The 21492-nt window shown below is 41.1% G+C and overlaps 1 protein-coding gene across 1 annotated transcript in view; it reads left to right on the forward strand.

Moving 5' to 3' along the window:
* The window catches only part of prdx3 (peroxiredoxin 3), a 69878-nt gene extending 48918 nt beyond the window's left edge, over positions 1-20960 (forward strand). Inside the window, exons 5-7 of the mRNA XM_076285272.1 lie at positions 2825-2928; positions 4819-4984; positions 20780-20960. Of these exons, the coding sequence (XP_076141387.1) occupies positions 2825-2928; positions 4819-4984; positions 20780-20830 (321 nt within the window). The 3' untranslated portion in view covers positions 20831-20960. The remainder of the gene's footprint in view (positions 1-2824; positions 2929-4818; positions 4985-20779) is intronic.
* Positions 20961-21492: the final 532 nt, after the last annotated feature.

The raw sequence follows: 21492 nt of genomic DNA on the forward strand, positions 1-21492 counted from the left end.
GTCTGCCTTACCAGTGACTGCGTGGTGGTCCACCAGAATTTATAGTTTGCTCACCTCATTTTTTACAACTTCACTCCTTCATATGCAAATCTCACAACTTGAAACTGCCGCTGACAATGGGTGATTCTCAACTAGGCTCATAAGTGACGTAAATTCTGCACCTTATTTGGCTCTGGTCTGTGCCTTTTTGTAACGCCCCGACACTTGCCGGTAACTGAATGGAGACTAACGATGAGCTGAAGGAGCTTGAAGGAGTCCTCAATCATAAATATTTCAAGCGATGAGCTTGGGTCCCAGACCACGTCTCATTGAGAAGTGGTGGCGCTAGCCAGGCTAGCGATGAGCATGAATGTTATTTTATTGTTAAAGATAAACAAACTACATGAAAAAAAAAAATTACACTATTTAAGGGGGATGAAAAAAAAAATTGAGAACTATTTAAAAAACAACCAAACTCATTACAATATGTTTTCTGTAGGGATGCACAATATTGAATTTTAGCCGATATCCAATATGCCGATATTTACAAGCTCATTTTGGCCTTTTGCCGATACCGATATACACCTCTATTTTTTGTTTTATTTATTGAAAAGTCTCTCCATGACATCACAGCTGGACTGCACCTTGCCGTGGTGGAGAGGCTTGTGTACTACAATTAACCTGTTATTATGATGGTGTAGGCTACTTGCTGTAGATACGGGACATTAAAAACTTTACTTTGATTCAACCCTGTATCATCTCAGAAATAGACATTCTCATGAAAAATATTTAAATTATTTCAAAGATGGCACATTTATGAAGTAATATTTTCACATTAACATGCAATGTCATACTTGAAACAATTCCATGGAAATATGGTTTTCAAAACAGCCGGCTTGGGCCTAAAACGTCAATAGCTGGTCTGTCATATAAAAACAGCGTCAGCGTCCTGTCTGGTTGAGACACTGTTGGCTGAAAACAGCAGCAGTGCAATGTAGATCGCAATCCAAGCATTAATTAGCTCCATATTTCTTGCTCTGTCATTGTCCAAAGGTTAGTTGCATTACGGGCTAGACAGGGTTAAGAAACGTACAAACATACAAACCAACAAACCACCGACGTGAAGCACTGGGTCAGCGGCCATACTGCGCCCCGGAAGAAGAAATATGCAAAGGTGTTGGCCGATAACGATTGTTAATAAATCTGCCTGACCACTGGCACAGGGGCCTCAAAAGGGGTTTCTCAATATTGCAGTCTCCTGGAGGAAATCATAAATTTCGAGGTAGTTCTCATCATGTAGTGTTAATTTTGTCACCTATTTTTAATTTAGTCTTAGTCTTAGTCTTGTGACGAAATGTCCTTTTTAGTCTTTGTCATATTTAGTCATTCAAATATCATTTTTGTTAGTCAAGTTTTAGTCTAGTTTTACTCAAATGAAAACTAAAGGTATCTTAGTCAGTTTTAGTCAAAACATTTTAGTCTTTTTTTTTATAACAAATTATTTCTGATTACCATTTGAGTCAAATAGTGTTTCACACATCTTAATTTTCCAACAATATTGTGTGTCCACAGAGCTACTCGTCTGTTATAATTACTCATTCTGATTTTTTGTCAGTCAGTATGTTTACATGCACAGGTAAGTCAAGCTACAATTATAGCTCGGCTGGGATTTGACAATACACAGTAAAAGATTTGACTGGACCACTGTCATGATATTCGTAGACCAGTGTTTCTCAAAGTGTGGTGGTCCGCAAGCTATCCCAAGTGGTCCGCGAGCAGACGTGGTAAAACAAACTCTCCATCTTAGCCATAGCTAACTTGCTAGCGAACTTTCCATAGCTTACTTGCTAGCAAACTTTGCATCATCCGTGTAACTAGTCAAATAGTTGACATTACATGCTGAACATTTTCGTATGGACATTCTGGGGGATGTTAATTAGTATGAGAGAAGCTTCAACTTCTGGGTATGTAGCATTGTGTCATAAAGCTTAGGTAGTTAGCTTAACTCTGGCAGAAATCTCCGGTGTTCTTGTTCCATGTAGTTTCGTGTTGCAGCCACAGGGTTGCAGCAACAGCACGTAGACTAGCCTACAGGAGCATGAACTCATTCGGAATATTTTGAAAACGTAACAGCTAGATATTCTGTCTTCATTTTGTAGACGAAAATGAAGAGAGATTTTATCTTAGTTTTTATTTCATGCAAAACATTTTAGTCTCGTCTTTTTTCGTCAACAATAATGCATCTTAAGATAGTTTTTGTCAGTGTTTCAGGACATTAGTGCCGTCTCGTCGTCGTCTCGTCTTAGTCATGAAAAAAAAGGTTGTTGACGAACATATTTCCTCTCGTCTCGTCTGACGAAATTAAAACTATTCTCATGGAATTGTTGTGGCCGTAGACTAATGTAATCAGCTGTCTGTGGGTATCCCGTTGCCTGTGTGTTGGTCCGGTTGAGTACACTATGAACATTATGCTGCTAAATCATAAAATCTGCTGGGTGGGTAAAATGCATCCATGTGTTTTTGTCCTTATCAAAAGATCACTTAAAGTGTGGGACAGGGGGTCAGAAGCTGTGCAGTACAACCCAAAGCAGGACATAACAGGTGGTCATTATAGTTCCATTGTTTTGCTTCCAAAAGGTGGAAAGGTGTGTGGTGTTCAAATGGACTCCAGGATGAACTTATGGTCAAGGTCACTGTGACCTCACAAAAATGTTGACTAAAGTTGAACTGGTTTGCATAGGTATATAATAATATAATGATAATTGTTGTTTCTATATCATGGCAGTAAAATAACTTCCCCATACAGTACTGTATGTCACTTATGTAAGACTATTTTATTTTGTAGAGTGGAGGTCTGGGTAACATCCACATCCCCCTTCTGTCAGATCTCAACAAGCAGATTTCTCAAGACTATGGAGTCCTTCTAGACGGCCCAGGAATTGCACTAAGGTAGGACACAGGTTCAATTCCATTCCTTTCTATTTAATGCTTATTATATCAAAAAGTGATCCAAGCATACAATTTGATACAAACACATTCTAAAGGACATGTTAATGGAAAAAGATGCTAGTCCCTCAAAAATTCAAGATGGCTGCCATTTTTAAAGATGGCCACCGTTCCTGTCGATATTAATTATTTCCATTGTTCAAATGGTGATGCAAGCATAAAATTAGGCAGAAATACTCTTCAAGGAACACTCTTTTGGAAAAAGGTATGTGCCGGTCAAAAATTCAGGATGGCGACCATTTTCAAGATGGCCACCATTTCTGTCAAATAGTCATAATGTCTGCTTTGTCTGCCTCCTCTCCTTTGACCTGTCCGGCTTAGTTGAACTTGCCAGGGATATAAAATCCCGCCGGCATAGCTATCAGGTTCATTGGAGTACACAAGCCTCTCCACCACGGCAAGGTGCAGTCCAGCTGTGATGTCATGGAGGCAGGCAGTAATTACAGCTGGCAGAAGAGGTTTTGAAGAAGGGTTTTGTAGATAAGTAGAGCTGGGTGTCGTCAGCATAGCAGTGAAATTGAACACCATGTTGCTTGAGGATAGTGCCAAGTTGGAATAGGTAGATAATGAACAACAGAGGGCCCAACACAGACCCCTGGGGCCACCCCTCTTGTCACAGCAGTACTCTCAGACTTGCAGCTCAGCATTTGTAAGTACTGTGTCCTTCCAGAAAGATAGGAGAAAGACTGGTGAACACTGTTGTAAGGCTGCGTGTACAAATCCTCTTGGAGCTCCAGTGGAATTTTGATTTCGCAACGAGCATTCTCGGTCTGACCATTGATGTGCCGAGTGAGTGGACGGAAATAGGGCACCCACCAGCCCAGCACCAAACTCCGAGCACGGTAAACAAAATCGGGTTTTTAAGGCAGTAAATGCTCCCGTTTAGAACCAAACCAGATTTAGTTAAAATCTACAGACCTATGGCTACTGAAAAATTTAAGGTTAATTTGTTCAAGGTTCAAATGTTATTTTGAAGTATTAAAAAACATCTTTGTTTTAGAATTTGGTGGAAATTGGTGCTTTTATAATAGAATACTCGATTCCAAAAAGAATCTATAGCTGCAGCCTTAGTGGAAACGGATATCAATGGGATCCTTTCCAGACCAACCTGCAGAGTAAATTCAAATTTAAAGCATAGATACTAATTTGTTTACCTTTTGAAGCTGGCTACCAGTTTATAATTGGCTCTCCCGTTGGTAAACAAATCTTATTTGTCTTCAGATTTTGAGTGGTATTGTGATTGGCCTCTTCAAGAGCTCCTCATGAATATCCAAACATAAATCAGACCAAGTAAAACAGAAATTTTGCTCAGACAAAACAGGAGTCTGTACAAAACTAGATGTACCGCATGGTGGTACAAAATATGACCGCCGCTCAGTCCTGCACATTTTTTCTGCAAAACTAAATCACGCTTGTAAATTTGTCTCCATCTCCCTAATGTTGCAACTTTTGTGTATGTAAATTAATGGGTGCATGTGTGTGTTTGCTTCATATGTGTGATTCTGTGTGTGTGTGTGTGTGTTGGGGGGGGGGGGGGGTAATGGGGTGTGTGCGTGTGCGTGCTTGTATGTGTGGGTGTGTTTATGTGTTATGTGCGTGTATACTTTGACAACTCCTATATGACCACTACACTGCCTTGGCAGGGGTCATAAAAATTTCCACTTCAGACCCTCTTCCTAACCAAAACACATTAATAATTAGAAAAACTATATTTCAGTAATTTTTCAGACCCATTGTCTTTCAAATCACTATATCTCAGAATGAACATCAGTGACCAAACTCAGTTTGCCATGACATGCCACATATAATGATGATTATATTTTTGTTTGTTAGAGGTTTGTTCATCATTGATCCAAATGGAGTGGTGAGACACATGAGTGTGAATGACCTACCTGTGGGGCGATGTGTTGAGGAAACTCTTCGTCTGGTGAAAGCATTCCAGTTTGTGGAGACACATGGTGAAGTTTGCCCTGCCAGCTGGACCCCAGAATCCCCCACGGTTAGTCCTACATTTACTGAAATAAATACCTCTGTATGTATTCTGGGTATGCAGTATTGCACATGCAGCATCATATTCTATAAACACAATGTCTCTATAAACATCAATAATTGACATAGAACTTTTGACATGATTGCCTAGCCCATCATTGAAAAGAAGCCTATTCAAAAAAATATCCGTAGCAGTGCTGTAGAATTCTGCTGAGGTGCATTTGGGTTAAAATACCAATATATACTTTAAATTGGTCCGAATATAAGATAACCCTGAATATAAGATTAACCGGAGTCAAATTCCTTGTTTGTTTGTGAATGCAAACCTGGCCAATAAAGCTGATTCTGATTTTGATAAGACCCATTTCAGGAGTAATTGTTTTGGGCCGGAAAATAAAGTAAATCGAAGCAGCTTCAACAAGCAGTTTTAACACTGACAGATGTTGGCATGGCAAAAATCACTGGCATTCGATCAGCATTTTCCATCAGATCCAGGGGGTGGGAATGAGTTTTCCTTAAGTTGATCACATAACGCTGAAAAGACAGTTAACTTCTCCTCGAAGTCTGAGGGCAAGCGCTGGGCACGACTTCTGCGACGCAATGACACTCCATTGTGTGTTTAGCTCTTTAGTGATCTCCCAAGTCTTCAGCTGTATGACGGCTCTGGTAATGAGTATTCCATTATTACGCTTTTTAGTCACATATTCACTAGGGGTGTAAATCTTCATGACTATTCGATACAATATTGATTTCTTAAGCCAATGATTAGATTATTTTCGATACTTCAGAATTCCCCACAATACAATTCGATACGATTCAATACTTGATATTTTTACATGATATCTATTAAGTTTAAAATAAATCAACAAAAAAATAATTTGCCTTTTATTGAGAATACAGAATTCTAATTTGCATGATGTACTTGTTACACTATAGCTTGTGCTCAATGCACTGCAAATAGAACAGTTACTGCCTACAGTTACAGTTAGAGTAAAATATAGTGCAATCAGATAAATTGTAATAAGAACAAAATAAAAATATAGCTGCAAGCAGCAATGTGGGGGCCAAGCAGAGCGCTATAGCAGGAATGGCATTGCCATGCCATGAGCAAGCACTCACAGCAAGTTTGATTGCAATTGGATAAAGAATGGCTGAGAAATAAGCTCATTTACTTTGTTACAGCGCCCCTAGAGGCCAAATTACACCAATGTCCTTGTGAGTTCTCACAATCAGCTACCATGTCCCTCTACCAAGTTTGGACTTCATACACCAAAGTGTTGCTGAGATGTGAGCTCACTTTCTTTATTACAGCACCCCTAGAGGTCAAATGAGACCACTTTCCTTGCATGTCCTCACAATCAGCTAATATGTCCATGTATCAAGTTTGGACTTCATACAACGAAGCGTTGCTGAGATATGAGCCCACTTCTTGTATTACAGCACCCCCTATAGAGGCCAAATGATGCCAATTTCCTACTGTGTCCTCACAATGAGGTACCAAGTCCCTGTACCAAGTCTGGACTTCATACATATAGCGTTGCTAACATAGGAGCTCACTTCCTGTATTGCAGCGCCCCCTATAGAGGCCAAATGATTCCAATTTCCTAGTGCGTCATCATAATCAGGTAACAGGTCCTTATACCAAGTTTGGACTTTTTACACCGAAGCGTTGCTGAGATACAAGCTCACTTCCTGTATTAAAGCGCCCCCTATAGAGGCCACATGATGCGTCCTCACAATCAGATACCAAGTCCCTGTACCAAGTTTGGACTTCATACATTAAAGCATAGCCGAGATGTCAGCCCACTTCCTGTTAGGCGGCATCGTCGCCATGTGTGATTGGCTGTCACGGGCAAATAAACTTGAAATTAAAAAATCTGACAAGTATCGTTTGTGCGGCTCGGTCTGAAGATCATCTCCGCCAAGTTCTGTGAAAATCGGATGAAATTTGTAACCGCTGAAACTTTTCGTAGAGTTTGGACCAAATCCAATATGGCGGAGAGTGACGGGATAGGAGTCGATGAACTCGGGATGGTCCAAGGACACAGACACTACCTCAATTGTGAAATCAGACAAAAGAGTCAAGGATCACTCGCATGAACGCATGTCCAGCATTGAACTGGTGGTGGCGCTAGAGTGTTCAATGTATATGCATAAAAATTGCTGTGAGTGATTGGGACAGTGTCATGACTAATGGTATCGAGTTTTGTTATGTGAACTCAAAGTGCCACGGAGATGTTAGTCCACTTCCTGTTTGGTGGCTTCATTCACCATATTTGATTGGCTGTCACGAGCAAACAAAAATGAAATTAAAAAATCTGAGTGATCAGTATCGTTTGTGCGGCTCGGTCTGAAGATCATCTCCTCCAAGTTCTGTGAAAATCGGATGAAATTTGTAACCGCTGAAACTTTTCGTAGAGTTTGGACTAAATCCAATATGGCGGAGTTCCAATATGGCGGAAAGTGACGTAATAGAAGTCATTGAACTTAGGTCAGTCCAGGGATTACAACAGTGCCTGATTTGTGAAAATCGGATGCACCGTTCAATCTTCACATGCGTTAATGCTATCCAGTTTTGACCCATTGGTGGCACTAGAGTGTTGGGCATAGAGTTCTGTAAATTGGTGAGAGTGATCATGGGACAGTGCTGAATCAGTGTGGCGAATTTCATAACTTCATTTCATAACTTTAGACCCAGCGGTTCAATTTTCGGCCAGATTTTGACCTGTTGGTGGCGCTAGACGGCTGGGTTTAGAGGTCCGTAAATGAGTGTGAGTGGTCAGTGGAGTGTCCAGAAACTTTCGCTGCTTGGCCCCCAATAATAACGTCTAATGCTTACTGTGCAGGTCTAGTATGGCCAATTAGCCTATTCACTGTTAAAAAAAAGAAGTTATGAAGTTATGGCTACTCGCTCTGCACTCATCAGACCCTGAATAACTTCATCACAAACTTTGGTGTAGAAGTTCGGAATGTAGGAGCAGGTATCTAAAGCCTTCGTTCTCTGTGACACAATATGGCCTCATGTCTTTGCATATAAAAAAAAACGCAATGGCCTTGTAATGTTTTTTGCTCTTTTTGAAGTGCTCGACAACTTTTGAGTGAAAAACGTTGTCAGTGGTGTGGCGGGCTTGGAAGCCTGTGCTCTCGCCTTCAATACCATAGCGCCTTTTCAGGTGTGCTGATAGATTTGACTTAGCAAGTATCTTATCTCACACTGACAGTCTTTCTCTTTGCAAACGGCCACATGTCTTACCACTGCTTCATCTGTTTTTCTGAAGCCAAAATACTTCGATACCCATGACTTGACGCCGACTGGAGTGTGCAAAATTTCACTTTCATTGCCAGATCGCTCTAACGGTACCATCGCTCTTGAAAGTCAGACTCAACAAAACAATGTTTGAAACGTAAGTAACAAATGCGTCTGAAGCATAGACAGTAAAAGATATGGACAGTCATCACTTAGACGTCAGTCGAGGCGGGTGAAGCAAATTTCAACCGTTTCCTGTTGGTCGACGAGGCTTTCTGCGCAGGCTCAGGGGACGTAGATGTAACGTAGGCACATAGTCTGACTCGTGTAACTCTTGTGATAGCTGCACGAAAGATTGGGTATGTAGCCCCTTACATTCATAGCCACTGTCAATCCATCAAAACTTCGCTGAAATGTTGTGCTCCGATGCTTTCGTTCTTATCCAGAGAATACGGTTATTTTGCTCCTGTGCGACGCTTTCACCCGCTCTGGTCGCATGCTCATTACTTAAATTACATCACGTTATCATTGATTTCGGAATTTTTTTTATTACTCAGCCAGGTAGATAGGTGAACAAACAGGCGGCAGAATAAACACATTAATCAATACTCTTGCGGACGCATTGAGGCACGAATCGTCGGCTGCATAATTGATGCATCGATACGAATCGATTAATATTTACACCCCTAATATTCACACACATTCTCCTACCAATCTGTTGGAAGCGGCCGCTTTTAGGACCATGGATTTTGATTATGACTGTTTACGTTTTTAAGACGCTCTTTCTGGGTTCGCCATCGCATTAATTACCACGCAATAGGACAGCGCTATGAGTCCCATGCGTTTCCCACCAGCGGAGCTAGTTGGCTAGTTCAAACTTTTGCCAACTTAATAAAAGCTTAACTCGTGTCACACTGTTCGCCAACAGCAACATTATCTTATTTGTTTTCAAGTAGCAGGGAATTCAAGCCAAACCATTGCAACTCTGCCATCAATCATTATGTTAAGCCCGCCTAACGACTCTATACACGATTTGATTGGCCTGATTGAAGTTTAATTTTTCTAGCTCACAAGCCAACGGAGAGTTGCTAGACTAGCCCTGGCAGCAAATGTAATTTGCCGCTAGGGTGCGTCTAGATTTCTAGGCTAAGCTCCTTCTCAATTGTTGGTTAACTTGACCTACTTTTGAACCTTTTTGTTTGAGATCTCTTGGTCTCTTCATCATTCAGGCTCGTGCCTCTGTTATGAATAAGGATGGTGGCTGCTTACTTAATATACAGCACTAGGGGTGGGCGATATGGACAAAAAATAATATTGATATTTTTTGTGATTTTGACGATACCGATAATTAGTCGATATCCTTTAAAAAAATGTTTTTAAAAGTCAGAGTTACTTTACAGCTCATTATGAATAGTATCATTACAATAATAACCAATAACCTAACCTGTGACCTACCAAACCAATGCATTGTCACTCTATAGGCCCTTTCACACAGAGATTACGCAAAATTTGCGGAAGAGGAGACGTCTTTTTGCCGCAACGTGTGTCTGAAAATGAGGTGAAAATTTGCCGGCCTGCTGATCTGTTCACAAGTCCCGGCGATTTGGGGAGCCAGGAGACAGGACCTATGGGTGGGACCAGCTAGCAAATTTAAACGTGACGTGCAATAGGGGGCGTGTAGACTGATATGCGTGGGCCTTATGCACCCTTCAGATGCAGCAGGTGTGTAATTTTCAAAACCATGGCAGGAGAACCGACAACACTTTGGCTAGCTGCTGCCCACATCTTTAGTAGGCCTACCTTGCAGATGCAATTGAAGTTGCTTTGCATCATCGTGCAGTGCTATGCTTCGATAGAATCGGATTCATCTTGCGATCAACGTCTTCGGACAATAAAAAGTAATTTGGATGAGAAATTGAAGAGAAGCAGGGAGCAGTTGCATTAAGCATTACAATACCTACTCTTGTTCAAGAGCATTATCGCCTGTCCTCGAACAATACAGCAGGCATTCCTAGCATTAAAGTCCACAATATTCTAAACAGGTGCAGTTACCAAAGCAATCGGTATACAATGCATTAAGCATTACAATAAGAAGTGTGATTTCACCGATTAGACGTCCACATTTGAATAACAGCGGACTTAGGCTGTATTTGTGAAGTCTGGCAAATGTAAATGAGTAAAGTACACAGGAAGATTAAACTATAAATGTTTTAATAGAAAGAAATGTGCTTGAACTATTTACAAGTGCAAAATGAAACATCCAACAGTGCAATGTAGGCATATTATAGCCTAACTATTTACAAACATTAACTATTTACAAGTGCAAAATGAAACATCAGTGCAACAGTGTATTATAACTATTTACAAACATACAAAAAAGACCATCCATACCAAAAATAGAGTCCTATAACTGCAAAATATGCAGTGCTAAAAAATGTTTTAAAAAAATCGCAAAATTAAAAACAACAGTTTACTGTTGTTTATGATCAGTCCAGCTGCTGATAAGACGCAGACGGCCCGTTGTGTGACTCGTCCATGTGGAAGCTGGGGAATGGTGGCGGAGGAGAGTGGTAGGACGCTGCAGCAGGTGCACGGTAGTGGCGTGGGGTGCTGTGCTCTGGTACAGGAGCTGGTATTCTTGCAATCATGTCCCGCATAAGGGAAGACTGCGACTGCATGTCCCTTTGGATACTTAGTCGGGTTGTTTCATAGGCAAACAAATCGGTGAAACACACAGGGGAATGTTATGGCCTGGAATTGCGAAAATGAGTAGGCCTACGAATTTACCTGGTTGGTTATCGGTGGCTGATTGTTGGCTTTCGGTGTTGGAATCGCTGGTGCTGGTGTCGGCGCCAGAACAGACACTGGGTGCTGGGGATGCAGGTGTCGCCTCCATGCTGCTCTGAAGAGCGACAGGGTTGGCCGAGTGGCTGCTCCCCCAAATCGCACAACAGAGGTGGAAATATGGCCAATCCAGTCTCCCCCTGCCACTTCTGCCGTTGTGGTCATTGACGCTGTTGAATTTTTTGCAGGCTTTTTAATTTGCTGGTGACCTGCATCTTGTCCCGTGCATAGCCGAGGTCGCGGAGTTTTCCGGCCAGTCTTTCCAATATAGGACCATCCTTTACTGTCCCGTTCATGTGGCGCCTCACCTCATCTTCTCCCCTAAGGGCAAGGAGCGTCCGGATTTCTTGGTCTCCCCAGTGTGCCATGTTTTCTTTCTCCTTGTTGTTGTTGTTCTTCGTTCTGATCAGCTGTGTGTGTTTTTAAATCTCCCGGTGGTGGGTTGCATAGCGTCACTAGACACCCCCGCCCACGTCCCCTTCCAACAAGGTTTCTAGCATAGACAGGATTCCAAACAAATTCCTTGAACCCAAAGCATTCAAATGCATTCTGTCACTCTTAAACTCTTATCTAAACTCTTAACACAAATACAAAAAAATGAAGAGCCGAAGTTGTTGCACTGTCCCTAAAAGTTACAGACCAATTTCATTGCAGTGTACACTCTATCAGGGATGGGCAAAGCGAGGTTTTGTGAAACACTGAAACATTTGACGCAAATAGATGAACAAAGCCATCATGTGCTTGGTAGGCGAGAGAAAGTTTACTCAAGTCCATAGCACACTCTGTAGCTTATGCTCACGTTACAAATCAGATGACAAGCAGTGATGTATTTGGATGGGAGACCTTGTGAGGTGACAGAAAAATACAGTCTACCTCTATTTGCCGCTATGTTGTTCTCAAAATCCTTTTTCTCATAAAAAAACTCTCAATGTTGCCATACATTTGCTTGATTTTTAAGCTGTGGGGACATGACATGGGTGTTTTGAGCCTCACTTTCGAGCAGTGTGTCGAAACATTTGTGCTTCGAAAGCCAAATGCTGATTCCTACGACGGAGTATTAGGGCCACACATGAATGAAAAAAATATTTTTGCCATGACGAAATTAAACTCCACATGTCGACTTTAAAGTCACCATGTCAACATTAAACTCGACATTTCGAGAATAAAGTTGAAATGTAATATCGACTTTAATCTCGACGTATCGACTTTAATGTCGCCATTTCGACATTAAACTCAACATTTCGAGAATAAAGTTGAAATATCATGTCGACTTTAATCTCGACGTGTCGACATTAAACTCAACATTTAGAGAATAAAGTTAGTTTGGAGAGAGAACGACCGCTCGGGACGATTGAAAGGGAGGACGAATGAAACCATGCAACAAGTGCAACAATGATTCAGTGTTCGAGTGCAACAATGATAAGACATAAGCCTATATCATGTGGACAAAACATAGAACATATTAACCTAAGTTGCTCAGCCAAATACTTTGCTGTTAGGTCCTTATCACAGAGTTACAGGTGATAAATGCGATGGCCTAAACGTCATAGCGGTTTATTTATTTATTGTAGGCCTATTATTAAAGTGTTGTTTTTCATCTAAAGGTTCAACTTCATGCTTATGCACTAGAGGCATACTAGGCGCTCTCCCCAATCCTAGACTTTCACGTTGCTTGTTTGTAATGGATGCAAAACAGCCTATTGCTGAATGTCTATGGAGGGACAAATGAAGCTGTCCTCCCGACCACCCCATGTAGGCTAGTAGCCTACATGCACACATATGCACACAAAGTGCATAAATAAAGTGCATGCACTAGAGATGCACCGATATGGAATTTTAGGGCCGATAACGATAACCGATATTTATTGGTTTGTTGTGGCCGATACCGATACGATAACCGATAATATTACTCTTGAAAGCATTTAATAAGCATAATTTTATTGCAGTAATTTTACCTACCACCAAATGATGGACAGAACTCATAATAGTCCTCAATAGTAGGCCTACGGCAGTCAACAACATAACAGTAGCCCTACAGTATGTGTGGCTCCTTTAAGTGAACCTGACGTCAGTGAATTGCGAGTGAGTGGCTACTGGCTAGAGAGTTTGAATCGTTTTCATTTAGGACTAAACGCTCATAAACGGCTCAGCTTGAAATAAGCTACAGTATAGCGACCAAATCAGAGTTTGTGAGGGGAAACCTAGGTTTAGTTTCAACTGCGGGTAACTGAATAAAGCTGCAACTCCTCAGACTGTATCTTATGTCCGTCTACTCTGTTGCGCACAACCTGCTGCAGCAGAAATGAGAGTTAGCCCCGAAGGTTTTTATAACTTATTATGATGACCTGTCTGGAACTGAAGCACGAATGGTTAGCAAATTTCTAGGTAATAATACAAAACCCAAGCTAAAGTAATGCAAATATAATACTAAAACACAACTTAGAACTAGGCCTACTTATGTAGGCCTACTCGTGCCACTAACGAGTTTGTTTATTTGTTTCCCCGACCAGCGCGGTAAAGTGCAAACACACCAGCACAAGACGGCTCTAGATAGGGCTGAGCTCCGCTCTGTTAAGGTTAAATGGCGGATCATTCACGAGAGGATTTTGAGATGCACACATTCCCAAATGAACTATCCACAGATTTTGTTAGAGTGGTGAAATACATTCACACCGCTGACATTATATTGAGGAAAATGTATAGCCAACCAAGCTCAAGTAGCTCAGTGTAGCCAGACGGACCTTACGTAGGCCTAAATTAGGACTTTAAAAAAATATCGGCGCAAATTATCGGCCAGAATTCTGTTATCGGACCGATAATAATATTTTCATTTTTTCACTTATCGGCTAATAATATATCGACCGCCTATATATATCGTGCATCCCTAGCATGCGCACATATTCTCTCACGGGATCAAAATAGTATATGCTTAGGCTATACCTGTGTTTCTAGCCTCCTATACGTATTGCAGGTGAGACATGGAAAAGCAGTTTTAGAAAAATGAGTTTTGCCATGTTGTCCTATGGAGAGACGGCCTGTGGGTCATGAAGTGCAGTTATTTGGATGTGCAGTGGCCTTAACCACGTAAAACAGAGTGAAATAACATTTTGTATAGAAACATTAGGCTATATCATTGGAAACATATTTTTTTCTAGCTATTTAGCCTAAACGGCATAGTGCATGGTATTTCCATAACCGCGAGACAGCACTTCGATGACGGCAATGAGTAGTTAACAGACAAGACGCAATCTATCTGAATATCTGCAATCTATCTTAAATAACACCTATTTGAAGCCAATTTTTTTATGTAACATATTGTGTATTAGTGTAGGCTACATAGCTTAAACTGTGTAGGCTATGTTTAAACAGTAGGGCCTATTGCGAGTTTAATGTCAGCATGTCGACTTTAAAGTCGACACGTCGAGATTAAAGTCGACATTATATTTCAACTTTATTCTCGAAATGTCGAATTTAATGTCGACATGTCGACTTTAAAGTCAACATGTCGAGTTTAATCTCGCCATGGCAAAAATATTTTTTTTTCTTCATGTGTGGCCCTAATACTCCGTCGTATGATTCAAAATGTCAGTTTCGAGAATATTACTTTCTAGCCCCTCCCATTCCGAGCGTGATTTAACTCCTACGGTAGCTGTTTCATGCCAAGATTAAAATGGCTTCCAGTACTACTTTGTCCAGTGTTCCTTTCAGTGATGAGGTTACTTTATGTAACAGAAGCCAGCTAGCTTAGCTGTGCGTGTGGAATGTTGGTAAACCTCACTCCCCGACGCCTCAAGAGTGCTGCTGGCATGCTTTTAGCTTTTAGGCTTTTAGGCTTTTAGCTCAACTGTCAGCACTCTCGCCTCCCGATCTGAGGTGCTGCTGTTCGCAGGTTCGAGTCCGGGCATGTGCAGGGCTGAATCGCGCAGGTTCAACAGAATGCAGGTTACATTTAGAAAATAATTACAAATTGCATTTAGTTAGTCAGTTTAGGATACATTGTGTGCAAAGTAATGAAAAATAACTATAACTTACAGTGCCCTTTGATATACAAAATATTCCTCTCCTGTCATCCGTTGCAGCACAACTTTGCAGGCAACTTTGGCTTCTTGGCTTCAACTTGGCGTTCTCTTTTTAATTTACGCTTATTTGTCGACTCCTTCTCATGTGTTTGAGAATATGTATGATCCTCCATCTTCAAGTAGGCCTAGCCTATCCTTGCAGGTTTTCAAATCTGCTGGCAGTCGACTCATGCTACACTCGAGCTAGGTAGAACCAATTTTTTTTCGTATCGACAGTACTCTGTGGCCTCAAGAAACAGATCTATGTGAAAAATTGCCGGAATTCTCATTTAAAAGCAGCATGTGACACTGTAAATCACAGAGGACTTAAACAATCCAAGATGTTAGCAAGTATGGAAAATTAGTTGATGGTTTCCCTTCATTGTGTGCAATCCACCTATTGAGATCTTGGAGGAACTTGATCACTTTGTTGATCTGAAAAATGTCTGTTGTCTGCCATATCTCAACAGCAAGAGATCAATTATATTTCTTAAAGGATGCACAATTTATGTATTAATACAGTTATTATTTTACTACAATATGATATACAATGCTGCTTATAAGCATTTTGTTGTATTGTGCATGATGCTTTGGTTTTTTTTTTTTTCCAAATCTGTCCTCCACCACTATGTGGCACTCCAAGACTATTAATCTGAGCAAACTGCAGTTCCACAGCCTACCATGAGAGGCATGTTTCATACCTCCATTCATTGTTAATGAGAGAATAATCCATTAGAATCAATGATAAAGAGTCCATCAAAAAATGGATGTAAGCCCTGTAAGGGAAAATTGAGCCAATTTTGAGCAAGTAGACCAATAACAAAGAGAAATATAGCTGCAAGCAGCAATGAGGGGGCCAAGCAGAATAGGCCGGAGTAGCTACGGCGACAAGATAGAACTCAGCAGGCATCCGCGATTAACACTTTCAACAACTTTCACATCAAAACATAACTGACTTTGTAGGGCTGAAACAGGGCTGAGTTTTGCCACTGCTTCCGCCAGCCAGCCCCCCCCACCTAATCACGCCAGCCCGTCCCACCCCGTCCTGCCCTGCCCTGCTCTTGCACGCACGCATTAGAATTAACTGGATGGAACATGTTGTCATCAGTTTCACATCAAAAAATAAAAGATTGATAAAACACAACTACACATCAAAATGCAATATTGCTAATTGCAGCACCCCCTACAGGTCAAAGGTCACCAATTTTTTTGAGCGTCCTCCTACTGGGGTCATGAATATATGTAGTAAGTTTGGTTATGATACATGAAAGGGTTGCTGAGATATGAGCTCACTTCCTGTTTGGCGGCTTCGCCACCAATTTCGATTGGCTGTTACGGGCGAATGCTTTTGTCAATTGTTCCAAAAAGCAAGGCACTGATAAGGCATGGTCTGAAGATGGTCTCCGGCAATTTTGGTGAGGATCCGCTGAAATTTGTGACCTGCGAAAACTTTTTGATGTTTTTGATTAAATCCAATATGGCGGCCGAATAAATTACGATGACATCACAAGTTGGCTTGTGTCGGCCTAAGGACCTCTAACAGTATTATCAGACACCACTAGTGCGTTTTAATTCTAAGCACAACAGCAGCTACAGGCCAAAAGGCATGTTTCTTAATTAAAGCGCCCCCTAGAGGTCAAAGGTCACCAAATTTCTTGAGCTTCCCACTGATGGGGTCCTGAGTCCATGGACTAAGTTTGGTTATGATAGATGAATGGGTTGCTGAGATATGAGCTCACTTCCTGTTTGGCGGCTTCGCCGCAAATTTCGATTGGCTGTTACGCGCGAACGGTTTTAGTTCCGAAGACAAAAAGCAATGCATTAATGAGGCATGGTCTGTAGATGATATCTGTGAAGTTTGGTGTCGATCGGACAAAATTTGTGACCTCTGATGCGTTTTAAGGGATTTTGATGAAATCCAAAATGGCGGAAAATCCATCATGGCGGAAAATGACGTCATAGGGTGCGTTGAACTCGGCTTGCTCCAAGGATTCCAATGATACCTCATTTTTGACAATCGGGTAAACAGGTCAGAAGTTACGTGCGTGAACGCAAGTCCAATTTTGGCCTGTTGGTGGCGCTAGAGCGCTCAAGGTGCCGGTATGAAACTTGGTGAAATTAATCATGAGACTGTCCCCAATCAGTGTGCCAAATTTCACAACTTTTCACCAGACGGTTCTATGGGCTGCCATTGACTTCCATGGCGGAAGAAAGTATAATAATAAGAAAATATAGCTGCAAGCAGCAATGTGGGGGCCAAGCAGGCAGTTCAGCAGGCCAGATTTGCCATGTAAGTCAATGCCGTTGCATCAGGCATATAGCTTTAAGCAGTCACAGCAAGTTCCATGCCATACAACCCAAGATTGGCTGAGTTACAAGGTCAAGTTTCACATCAAAACATAACTGATTTTGTGGAGCTGAACCAGGGCTGAGTGTCGCCACCCCCTCCCCCAGCCAGCCCACCGCCGCAACCGCCCCTGCCCGTCCCACCCTGCCCCACTCTTGCACGCACACTTTAGAATTAACTGGATGGAACTCGCTGTCATCAGTTTGACATCAAAAATAAAAGATTGATTGATTGCTGTGATTTCAATGCCCCCATAGAGGTCAAAGGTCACCAAATTATTTGTGCATCATCAGGATGAACCAGACGGTTCTATGGGCTACCATTGACCTCCATTGCAGAATAATGCAGCAACTACAGGCCAAAATACATTTTTGCAAATTCCAGAGCCCCCTAGAGGTCAAAGGTCACCAAATTTCTTGAGCGTCCTCCTGGTGGGTCCTGGGGACCATGTACTAAGTTTGGTTTTGATACATGAAAGTATTGCTGAGATATGAGCTCACTTCCTGTTTGGCGGCTTCGCCGCAAAATTCGATTGGCTGTTACAGGCGAACGCTTCTGTCAATTGTTCCACAAAAAAATACAGTGATAAGGCATGGTCTGAAGATGGTCTCTGCCAATTTTTGTGAGGATCAGCTGAAATTTGTGACATGCGAATACTTATTCATGTTTGTGATTAAATCCGATATGGCGGCCGAATCAATTACGATGACATCACAAGTTGGCTTCAGTCGGCCTAAGGACTTCCAACAGTATTACCAGACACCACTAGTGTGTTTTAATTCTAAGCACAACAGCAGCTACAGGCCAAAAGGCATGTTTCTTAATTACAGCGCCCCCTACAGGTCAAAGGTCACCAGATTTCTTGAGCGTTCCTTTGATTGGGTCCTTAGTCCAGGTATTTAGTTTGGTTATGATAGATGAATGGGTTGCTGAGATATGAGCTCACTTCCTGTTTGGCGGCTTCGCCACAAATTTCGATTGGATATTATGGATGAACGGTTTTAGTTCCGGAGACAAAACACCACAACTTTTGTGAGGCTTGGTCTGAAGATCATGTATGTCAAGTTTGGTGTCGATCAGACAAAATTTGTGACCTGTGAAGTTTTAGTTTCACTTTCACTAAAATCCAATATGGCGGAAAATCCATCATGGCGGAAAATGACGTCATAGGGTGCGTTGAACTCGGCTTGGTCCAAGGATTCCAACGATACCTCATTTTTGACAATTGGCCTTACGGGTCAAAAGTTACGTACGTGAATGCACGTCCAACTTTGGCCTGTTGGTGGCGCTAGAGTGCTCGAGGTGCCGGCATAAAACTTGGTGAAATTAATTTTTGGACTGTCCCCAATCGGTGTGCCAAATTTCACAACTTTTTACGAGACGGTTCTATGGGCTGCCATAGACTCCAATGGCGGAAGAAAGATGTTAAATAATAATAATAAGAAGAAATCATAGAAACACAATGGGGCTTCGCAGCTTCGCTGCTTGGCCCCCAAAGATAGAAACACAATGGGTGCCTTCGCAGCTTCGCTGCTTGGCCCCCAATAATAATCAGAGGGAAAACAACACATGTTCAGGATGTGTGTCCATCAATTGAAACCTTAGCAGAAAGTAGTTGCTAAGTGTTATATTAATCAGATTAACCCTTAGAACCCGATTGACGCAAAGTGCGTCAAAAAACACACCCTTTCTTCTCTGTTACATTGCTCCGGAATGGTTCATCGCAGCGAGATGAAACCTTTATTGCACGACAGAGCAGAAGTGGGGCTTTCCAACGAGACTACACACTTGTCTAGTATGAAAATTAAAAAAAATCATGAAATTAAATAAAATTGCATCATATTTACAGTCTATACTTCTCTGCGTTCACCTGCACACACATTACTCTAGTTTGAATTACTCGCGAACCCGTGATCGCATCGATATGGCAAGCATATCAGATGAAAGAGGGGGCACAGGGCTATCCATTGGTACCATGTTTATCGATCCTTCTGGCTTATAAAACCAGACGAAGTGACTGCAAAATAATAACGTCATGTACACAAACCAACGCTGCACACTCATTACTCTCGTTTGAATTACTCGCGGACCCGTGATCGCATAGATATGCCACGCATGTCAGATGAAAGAGGAGACTCAGAGCTATCATTTGATACCAAGTACATCCTTCTGGGTTATAAAACAGACGAAGTGACAGCAAAATAATAACTTCATATAGCTGGACTTACCCCACGTTTTTGTCTGTTCTTGTGGCAAAGCATGTTTATAATCCAATGCTATCATGTGTTTCTCTATGGCAAAGCATGTTCATATTCCGGTTTTGTGATCCTAGCAAATTCCTGCATGGCATCCAATTCAAGGCTCACATTGCATCCCAATTTGTTCAACAAATAAACACCTTTTTTGCCTTTACTTTGTTCATGGCAATGCAGTAAAGAGTTGAGAATTATTATGACTGCATACACACAGGCACGCAGGCTAACACGCAACCTCGGGTCAAGTCAGGTCAGATCAGTTCGTGTCACAGATATGTAGCGCAGAAAGGTCATTTTTCATCACTAAATAAAAAATGGCATTTATTTCCGTAAATCACTCAGCAAATATTTCTGTAAATTGCTTAGCCCCAGAGTATCCCTCCAACATGGCAATTATATTGCCCGATTCAGGACAGTCTGCCCTACACACACATGAAATGCATGTAGAGCTGTGAGCTTGCTGTGGTGAGATACATGTTGAAATATAAGAATTTTTATAATACACTTTTTATATTTTAATTCTTTAAAAATCTAAATAAAATCAATGCTAGTATTAATACATGAAATGATGGCAGATCTGAATAGCCTAAACTCTCCTGAAAAAAACAATATATAATATATGTGTGTGGCACTTACAATGACCAGAATAAATCCTTATGAATAAAGGTAGTGAAAATGCCCTAAAAACAGCTTAGGGTTCTAAGGGTTAAATAGTACAAAGTAAAAAGTAAAAGTACTAAAGTGTTAGCCTAACTGGCGTAAACACTTCTCTCATGAATAACCAAGCAGCATCACGAGGGGTATCTTTCTTTTGTTTCTTAGGTATGTCTGCATTTGCAAAAGTGTTCAAAGGATGTGCTTTATTGTGTTACTGTAAGGCTTTTTGTTTGCGCACAATCAATATTTAACTGACATTTGTAGTTTAAAAGGAATCTACCTAACAGTGTAACAGTTTTGTTTTCATGTATAACTTAGTCATTATCCTTGGTTGTTTACAAAGTTTGTTTTGTGAGGGGAGCTATTAATTACATGTTAATTGTCTCTTTCCTTCTAGATCAAACCAACACCTCAAGGATCAAAGGAGTACTTTGAGACTGTCAACTAATCCAACTTTGTCAACAGACAGTGATATCAAAGATGGTGGTCATAAAATGTGAACTGAAAAACCGTGGTCTGGTCCTTTGACATGAGCTACAAAAAAGAAGTTGAATAAAGCTTGAATTTGCATAGGCTTACATGCAGTTATTGATTTTTGGGTGTTTTGAGTTATACAATTTGTAACCTACAAGCCATAGAAAATGACAATGTAAACATTCTGTAGTATTAGTATTCATGTGAAGAGTGTAAGTTGATTGTTGTCAGTAAAAAACAACTCAATCCTAAATTTGTGTTAGATCATACAGTTTTTGCCTGTCAAATAGAATTACATCTCTCAAAAATCAACTTAATTTGACCTGGAGACGGAGTCACTAAAAGGCATTGTACGCAAGTAGTTTAGTTTGTCAATCTCTTTCAGACATGCACAAAGAGACGGTTTCAATATTAGTATAGTGTATATACAATATAGTGATCACACTAAAGCAGTTTTGTCAGATGTGACATAATGAAAGCAGCTGATTTGTTTGCTGCAAGCTGCAATGAGCTTCTTCCTAGCCTTATATGATGGATATCTTAATTAATTCCCTAACAGTAGATAACAGACGTGAACAACTGTGTTGCTCTGTATTTAATTTCATTTGAATTTGTGAGTTGCTGTCTAGTTAGCTA

This window comes from Alosa pseudoharengus, unplaced genomic scaffold (genome assembly GCF_046254945.1).
Source record: "Alosa pseudoharengus isolate Yale_2024_CS ecotype anadromous, Long Island Sound unplaced genomic scaffold, YU_APseudo_1.1 YU_APseudo_1.1_scf_15, whole genome shotgun sequence".
Classification (NCBI taxonomy): domain Eukaryota; kingdom Metazoa; phylum Chordata; class Actinopteri; order Clupeiformes; family Clupeidae; genus Alosa; species Alosa pseudoharengus.